General features: G+C 41.2%; 2 protein-coding genes across 3 annotated transcripts; both read left to right on the top strand.

The window, feature by feature from the left end:
• LOC104280411 (molybdopterin synthase catalytic subunit) lies at positions 1–7,629 on the top strand. 2 transcript variants are annotated; one of them, XM_009878057.1, is made up of 7 exons: positions 1–37; positions 2,435–2,581; positions 3,446–3,568; positions 3,685–3,820; positions 4,652–4,805; positions 6,210–6,333; positions 7,525–7,629. In XM_009878057.1, exons 4-7 carry the CDS (start codon positions 3,700–3,702, stop codon positions 7,591–7,593), a joined length of 468 nt encoding a protein of 155 aa, XP_009876359.1. In that variant the 5' UTR covers positions 1–37; positions 2,435–2,581; positions 3,446–3,568; positions 3,685–3,699; the 3' UTR covers positions 7,594–7,629. The 2 variants fall into 2 exon arrangements, with proteins under 2 accessions (XP_009876359.1, XP_009876358.1); XM_009878056.1 differs by lacking the exon at positions 3,446–3,568.
• LOC104280410 (molybdopterin synthase sulfur carrier subunit-like) lies at positions 9–7,578 on the top strand (the record flags this gene model as incomplete). The annotated part of the gene is made up of 6 exons (XM_009878055.1): positions 9–37; positions 2,435–2,581; positions 3,685–3,820; positions 4,652–4,805; positions 6,210–6,333; positions 7,525–7,578. Coding segments are annotated over 2 exons (156 nt in total), but the record flags the coding sequence as incomplete, so codon positions are not given.
• Positions 7,630–8,432: the final 803 nt, after the last annotated feature.

Below are 8,432 nucleotides of genomic sequence, written 5' to 3'. Positions count from 1 at the left end.
TGCAGCTCTGGGAGGAGATCGTCAAGGTTCACCCAAGGTACTCGGGGAAGCTGCCGATGAGGTGCACAGCGTTTAACGCGGCTGGGTTTGGCGTTGAGCTGCGGCATGTGCTTTGATACAGTAAAAACAGCGATGCCACGTCCTCCTTGTAGCCTGCAGCAAGTTGTTTTGGCCGGTTGCAAATGCTGTAGCATTATGTAGATGCATGAAAGGATTAGGTCCCATAAATGTACCCACGAGCTGAGTCTGAGAGGTGCTTTAGGACACGCGGCCCAGTGCTCAGAGGGCCGTGGTATCGCAACTGCTGCATGCAAAAGCTGGTCTATGTTACTAACCTGTGGAGAATACAAGATGTGTCAAGGAGGGATCAAGCACATCTGGGGCAATAAACAAGAAATTTATGCTAGTGTGCAGGCGTTGATGACCAGTTATCTTGAGCTGTACTGTTAGCCGTTGGTCTGAGCTTACAGTGCACTCTGGAAGGCAGGTGAGAAAGGGATCTGAAGCTCTGCCACAAGCTTTCAACCACTGAACCTTTACATAGGACATAGGCTCAGCCACTCTCAACCTCTCCTGCTTTGAAAAAAGTCCAGCCACTGTTTTTTACATTTTATAGGGAGCCTGGTCCTGAGAGAGTGCTCGTTGTGTGCCATAAGGACCTTTGCGGCACTCATGCTTGTTGAGGATGTCAGCCAAAATTCCCCGTCAGGTTAAGGCTGAGGGAAGGTGCTCAGTCCTGTCAAGAATAGGTCATGTAGACAGCGTGCAACACTGTTTTGGAGGGGGGAGTAAAAAAACCCGGCAACTAAGGTATAACAGAGGTTGAAGTCCTCAGGATTTAGAGCTGAGTACACTGGAATTTCCACAGGTTTGGACCCAGGTGCCTAAGTCTTTCTTTAGGCACTGCCCTTCTTTAGTGGATCTACTTTAAAAGGCTATGAAAAAAAATTAAGTATTTAGCAGTGGCCTGTGTTTTCAAATGAGAAGCTCTAATCAAATGTTAGACCAGCAGCCTTTTCCTCACAGAGAATTGAGACTAAGAGTGTTTTGGGGGAAGTCGCAGTAGGGAATGAGTGTGTTTTACTTTGCAGCCTGTTACTTGGTGTCAGAAGCAGCAGCAGCAGCACCTTTGGTTGTTTTGCTACAGTTTGTCAACTTTGTCCTTTTGTGAATGATGACTTGGGGCAGTACATTTTGCATGTTCAGTTACTTCACAGTGGCCTTCTTGGAAAATGCTTCTGCTCCTAGCTTTTCTGGAAAAACTCAACATAATTGTAGGGCACTGACCACAGACTTCTATTCACGTTGTTAATGGATATTCAGACTGCAGCTTGGGCTTGACAATGCTTTTCTGTTCTACCCATTTTCCCCAATGAATTAACTTGCAAGTGACATTAATTAGAGCCCATCCTTCTAATGGGCACTTCAGTTCCATAGTTTCACCCCATTCCTCAGTGGCTTGCTTTACTTTCATACAGTCCCTCCTTTCAGTCTGCCCTCTGAGTTCATGCTACTGTGTTTTGCTCGTCTTGTGCCTTGCCTGGTTTGGTCTGTCTGGCTGCTACGAGATAAGATGATTTTCACTTGCACCCTTTTGGCAAACCTACTTGTTTGTAGCAATACAGCCCTCCACTGTTGTAGATTTTGTAGTCTCAAACAATAACCTTTATCATGCTTGCACCTTCTAAAGTTTAATGTTGGCCATCTTTTTCTGGTGTGTTACTGGTGTTGCCTTCATACTCACTGTGTAATTGCACTTAGTCATGAAAGTGACTCCCAATCTCATGGTATCCAGAGCTGTGGGCTCTTAGCAGCAGCATCTGACAGATGTGAAATAAAAAAAAAAAAGAAAAAATACAGAAGATCTGCCAGAAAATGCACCATATCTGCCCTCTTAGTTCTCATGCCACTCTTTCAATAGCAGATTTTGAAAGAACCAAAGCCTCATAGTCTGTGAGGTTACACAACAAGAGCAACTCTTTGACCACTGAGTTGTCATGACATTTCATGAGAAGCATCCTGCAGTGCTTCTTGCTGTGTAAGAAAATTGGTCCTGTCCAGCCAGACTGAATGAGGAGAACATTTTCTTCTAATCCTAAATTGGATGGTTGCTACCTCACTTTGTTAGAAACTGCTGATCTGAGTCTGCTGTATATTGGTTCATTCTGATGCAGGCCTATGACAAATCCAATTCCTGACTTCTGAAATTTTTACTGAGTTGGTTTCTCCTTAGCCACCACAAGAAAATCCAAGAGTAGGAGGTAGGTGTTTGTTGTATTTTTGAAAGTGTATTGGAAGCAGAGTTGCATAAGTCTCAGCGGTGTTTACCTTAGCTGCCCTAAGTGTGCACCAGTTTGTTGTTTAATGAAATCTCATGGTTAAATGCAAACACTCGATTTGGAAACCTCTTTGTGCTCCTGCCAATCCCCCTCAGGCTTGCTGTCATCCGGGATCAAGTGGTTTTTGCTGTTCGGCAGGAATACGTGCTTCTTGGAGATCAGCTCCTGGTCCTGCAGCCCGGAGACGAGGTTGCCATCATCCCACCAATTAGTGGAGGCTGAATCTGCTCAGGTTCTCTTAAGTAAGTATTACTTCTTGCTTAGTTGCCTATTGAGTGTCATCCTATGCTAAAATATCTCATGGACTCCTTGTAATATTCCAGTAATCTATTTTTGTTGTTTAGGTCTAGAGATGTGATTGCAGTTCTCTCCCTCCACCACACTTTTGAAAGAGCATAACTTGCATTTCCTACTGGACTGAACCATTGCACTGACCAGAAACTATAAGCTGGTGTACCATTAAATGTCTAACACATATGCACTGATTGGAAGAAAGTTGCCTGAGGGGTCAGACATTGTTTTGAATTTGGCTTTTAGGTCTTGTTACTCTTTTGTGAATGTTCCTGGCTGCCAGTACATACTGAGCTTGCCTAAATAAGATAATAATGAAAACCCTTCTGCCACTGTTTAACATAAAAGATGATACAGAAAAATGCTGCATGAAAATACCCTTTTTTTCGGTGTTTGTTTGTTGCTGTCAAAGAAATAGGTATCCTTAGAATCGATGAATTTCTTTGCGGGATTTCAAGTGCCGGTACATGTATTTACTGCAGCTTGTTCCATTGTTGCTACTCAAAATCGTTCTTTTCCTCATTCTTAGATGAACTGATGACTGTTTTCAGCTCAGAGAAATTAGAAGTGTGTCCTGTGTCACTGAAACAGATCGATTGTATAAGGTCCTGAATGTTGTGGAGAGCCTATTGAACTTCAGGATTAGAACTCCAGACAGTATTTACCAGAAATTTCTGTTTAAAACTGTTTGATTTCAGGATAAGATAGGGAGGAGGGTGCTGCTGCAGATTTACTAACACAGTGGTCTATACTGGTTCATTTGTACTGTTGAACCTGAGTCTCAGATTAGTTCTAGTTTAATCTTACTGGACCAGACTTCCCTACCAGGAAGGAACCCGTATACGTTAAAAACCAGGTCATTGCTTGATATGTTCAGTTAACATTCTCTCATCAAGCCTACTGAGAAGTGAATTTGCCATTGAGACTGGTCCCTTGGAGTGAGGAAGGAGATGATGCATGTTTTCTGCATTAATCGGAACATCAGCATTGGATACAAAGCAGTTGCCCAACGCTAGTATTGCCAAAACCAGCAACAGAGTCTGTTTGCTTTCAGCTTTTCTAGTGAGCTATGGATGAAAGCGAAGATGTGCCAAAAGATTTTATCGAGCTCAAGTCTGAAAAGCTTTCTGTAGATGAAGTGTCAGAGCTGGTCATTTCACCATGCTGTGGGGCAGTGTCTCTGTTCATTGGTGAGTTTAATATTTCTGAGCTGGATGTCTGAGTGTGTTAATAGTCTAATAAATGAAACCTAGATTGTCCACACCCCGAACTTGTTCTTCTCAAATAAATAAATTCCTGGACTGAACCCAGGATGTTTAGAAAACACGTTTTGAATTATTCAGAACAAGACTATGGCAACTCTTAAACAGTTGCCCTGGGACAAAGTGGTGAGAAGTTCCCTGCTGGTGTGGCTATCCTAAGGCTGAACAGAGCAGCTCTGGAGTACAGGACTGCTTGGGAGCTAATCTTCCATCCCCTTGGACACAGCTATGCAAGCCACAGGCCCACACCTGTATGAAAACGCTTGCAACTCAGATCTTGATTGAAAGTAAAGTACTACTTTACCCATGGGCTGGTAAAGGTCAAGGCTGATAGCTCTGTCCTGTTGCTTAACATACATGGTACAGATCTGGAAACCCTTTTGTGCTTAAATCAGCGCTGCTGAGCTCCTGAATACTGAGCACTGAAACATTGCACAGGTAAATGCAACATTAGCATCTTTGCAGTTAGAAGTTGTTCTAGACTTGGACATAACAGACTGCAGGCTTGTATAATCTGTAAACTAAATTCTTGCTTGTATGTTAGAGATTTCTCTTGTTCAAAGAATCAGTTTACTCAGCCAAGATTAGAGGAGGTGATTTATATTTGCACTGTGCTGACCTTGACCATAGCCGGAGATCCATAATTTTACTCAATATTTATATATAATAACTTGTTATGTAATAAATATATAAACAGATTTATAATATATATTTACTTATTTACTTAGTACTTTTGGTTGATAAATCATTCTTGTTTAGGTACTACAAGAAATAATTTTGAAGGGAAAAAAGTGATTCACTTAGAATATGAAGCATATACTTCCATGGCAGAGACCGAAATAAAGAAAATCTGCAGAGATGTTAGACAGAAATGGCCATCAGTCAAACATATTGCAGTGCAGCATAGACTTGGGTATGTATGGTCAGCCTCCATCCTTCTGCAAGTGGAGTATTAATCCTTGTCTGGTGCATGGCCGTGCTTACACAGTTGCAGGATGTGCAGGAGTCTTTATAAAAACTGTAATGCAGCAAAGGTGGCTATGGGATCAAGCTCTTGCTGTGGAGTTAAGGTTCAGGAATAGTCTTTTCAAAATACATGTATTGATGGTGTTTGCTGGAGTTCGCATTTAGCCTGCAGGATCCTTGATGCTGGTGTGATGGTTTGAAGGTGGGAGAAGGGATAGAGATTTCATTTGAATGAAGGGAGGCTGTTGATTTGTTTTGTCTTTTTTTTTTTAAAGGACGTGAAGTTGGCAGTGCTTTCTTTTTTCTTTTTTGTTCGACTGAGGTGCCACAGAATGTTCTTACTGTCAGATTTAAGTCAAATTAGACCATAGGGAAGCTGCAAGGTTAGACTACAGAAAGGGGAGAGGCACATTAGTTGCCAGCCATACTTGCTGGAGAACCTTCTGTTGTTGCCTGAGTCTTGGATAAGCATTTTCTCTTGGGTTCATAACATGAAATACCACCGTCTGACATACTCTTGAGCCTTCACTATTCCATCAGATTTCTCACTGAAACCAACAGAATTTGCAGAGTGATTTCCTTTTCTCCCAGCAAAAGGAACTTGGAAGGTGACTGCAAGGGGTAATACTTAGTTTCCTCTACAGTCAACAGAGAGAGTGGTTCTCTCGCGGGCAGCTCAAAGCATTTAAGACTAGATTTTTCCTGTTAACTGTTTGCCAGAGGAGTCTTGCTATAGAGGGAGAATTGGGAGGCAACTTTTGGGAATATTGCCCTCGTGAGGAGCAAAACAAACCCTTATGCTACTTCTGTTAGATTTGGAAAATAACACACCAAACAGGAAGAACTTGACAATTTGAAATCAGAATGTGACAAAAATTAAGTTTTATTGCAAAATCTGTGTAGTCTGAGGCACTTAATTTCTTCTTTTACAAATTTGTATGCAAACTGAGATGGCTTCTTATGTTTTCAGATAAGAACTGGCTGTTCCTAACTTGTTAATTATGAACCCAGCTTTCAGTGAGTTTCCTATGCATTGTTGCAAGTTAGCAGTTTCCTCCTCTTAATTCCATAGACTTTATTTAAAAAAAAAATAATAGAAGAAAAAAAAGCCTATGTCTGGTGAGTTTATTTATTCTAAGACATGGAATTCTCACATCTGGTACTGATTTTGGTTGTGGTTTTCTTTCTTTTAAAAAGTGTATAATCTTTTGGACGTGGTTTGACACTTGCTCAGTATGAATGAGTCAGGAGAGCATGTGGCCAGAATACTGACGTGACATGGCCACAACTTTTGGGTGCTCCTGATGTTAAGTGTTAGCTAAAGCTGCTGTTTTTCCTCTTCTCTCCCTAGTGTGGTTCCAATAACTGAGGCAAGTGTAATTATTGCAGTCTCCTCTCCACACAGAGCAGAATCTCTTGAAGCTGTAATGTACTGCATCAATACTTTAAAAGCATCCGTTCCAATATGGAAAAAGGTATGTCTGGGGACAAACATGATTTTAGGCCTGTGCCAAGGTCTTAGACAGCTGGGATAAAGGCTGCTCTTGCTGTTAAGGGAAGCAGCTGAAGTGTTACGGGCAGCAGTTGCTCCTGATGGGAGGCTAGTGTCTAGCATAGATGAGTTTCCTCTAATGCAGCCAGGCCCATATCTGGTGGGTTGGGCACCTGGAAGACTTTCCTTCTTTGTATCAAACAGCCCCTCTTCCTTTGAACACCATCCTGAGGTCAAAGTGAGGGAGCCCCAAACTCTCCTCTTTTGACTGGCAAAACTCAGTTCTTCACAGGCGTCTGGAAGAACTTTTGAGTCAGCTTTGCCTTGGACAGCACTGCAGTTTGCAAGTAGGAGTGCCATTTCTTATCCTTCTGTTTTCTCCTCATCCCCATGGCCTTGAGAAAGCACAAAGCATTAAGCAACAGCACACAGAGGGATGAGCGGAGGTCCCAAAGCTGGTATGGGAACACAGCAATGTGTGGAGAGACCAGCCTGGGTCTAGAAAGAGCCTCATTGCATAATCACAGTGTTGCATGCAAGTAACTGGTGTTACCTCTGCCTTCTCTCCCAGGCAGAACTTGGTGTGTGGTAACAGTGATGTTCTCTGCATTACTCCACTTTCCTGACACCTCTTTCAGGAGACTGGAGTTCTGTGGCCTGGGAAAGAATTATCAGGGGATCAAAGCCCTGCTGAATTTGTTGCTTAGGACTGGACTGCTGCTAGGTAGCCTCATGTGTCCTGATAATAATGCTTAGTTAATTTTCTGTATTGTTGTCATTTTAATTCTTTTATTAGTGAAATTTTGTATACTTAAATACTCTCCTAAAAATGATGGGACAGTAGGTTAACATGACAACATGCAGAAAGGGCAGTTTCAGACACGAATGCTGTGTGCTCTACAGCTTTTACATAATTTCTTCTATATCTATTTCTTGAATTGACTTCACTATAGATAGGCCCTTTTAAATTTAATGGGGCTCAGCCAAGGTTCAGTATCTGCCCACATGTAAGTCAGTATGTTTTAAGGGTGCTGCCCTCTTTTCTGTTTGCTAGTTTGTAGTCCTGTAGTGATCAGTAAATAATAGCAGGATGGCTGTTGAGTTGTTTGGCCTGGCTTATGGCTGTATGTAGCAGACTCCCACAATATTTCCCATTCTTTTTTTATATTTGCAGGAGATTTATGAGGACGAATATTCTTGGAAAGAAAACAAGGAATGCTTTTGGGCAAATTCAGGAAAATAACTGTACTCTTAAAAATAAAGCGTTACTGTTCCTAATGAGTGTAGTGGTTTAGCTTTGAGTTGTTTTTACAGGGAATCTATATGTTTATAAGCAGTTGTGATAGACATTTCAACCTGAATTAATTTAGTTAGGACAGAATGAAATGATTGAGTAATAATTAGGGTTTTTAAGTGTTCTTCACTCTCCTTTGAAATCATCTCTCTGCATTTTACCATGCAGTCAGTTTTAAAAACAGTCTTCCCTAAAATCCGTAGTTGCAAGGTGTTTACTCCTCTGATATATACTGCTTTAATGCCTTTACATTGGCAATCTGTGTTCATTTCCTGCATGGGAGGTCAGAACAGGACAATTGGATTTTTATTTTTTTTTTTAAATCTTAAAAAAAGCCTTGAGTAGTTTAATTTTATATGACTGTAGAATCAGTTTGCAAGCTCTATGCTATTTTGACAGTCTTCTAACAGGAAAGGTACTTGAAGTAGATTAAACATTTTGGTACAGACAGAGAAGAAAATATAAACTATACCCCAGAGTTATTAACTTTTTAGTAGTGGTTATGTTCCAGTAGCTCTGTCTCAGAAACATTTTTACTGTGCAGCTGATATTACAAGTCCATTGCATTAAAAAAATATGGACAGACCTTGATTCAAAGTTAGATCTAATACTTTACTAGCAACAAACTTGCATCAAACTTGCATTAGCAATAACACGCAAACCTGTAACTACTTAATGATGTCTAGACATCATTAATTTTGAACGAGCTTTTTCGGCTGTGTAATTGTGTGGTGCTGCAGTGGAAGAAAAAAGGCAGCTGTTATTACAAATAGACAACTATAAGTTTA

This window comes from Apaloderma vittatum, unplaced genomic scaffold, assembly GCF_000703405.1.
Source record: "Apaloderma vittatum isolate BGI_N311 unplaced genomic scaffold, ASM70340v1 scaffold11091, whole genome shotgun sequence".
NCBI classification, from domain to species: Eukaryota; Metazoa; Chordata; class Aves; order Trogoniformes; family Trogonidae; genus Apaloderma; species Apaloderma vittatum.
The sequence above is the reverse complement of the archived record's forward strand: the minus strand, read 5'-3'. Positions and strand labels throughout refer to the sequence as shown.

Coding starts and splice junctions, on each gene's coding strand:
- LOC104280411 (XM_009878056.1), top strand. CDS start 3,700: ATGGATGAAAGCGAAGATGTGCCAAAAGATTTTATCGAGCTCAAGTCT. Junction 3,821..4,651: donor GGCAGTGTCTCTGTTCATTG/GTGAGTTTAATA, acceptor ATTCTTGTTTAG/GTACTACAAGAAATAATTTT. Junction 4,806..6,209: donor GCAGTGCAGCATAGACTTGG/GTATGTATGGTC, acceptor TTCTCTCCCTAG/TGTGGTTCCAATAACTGAGG.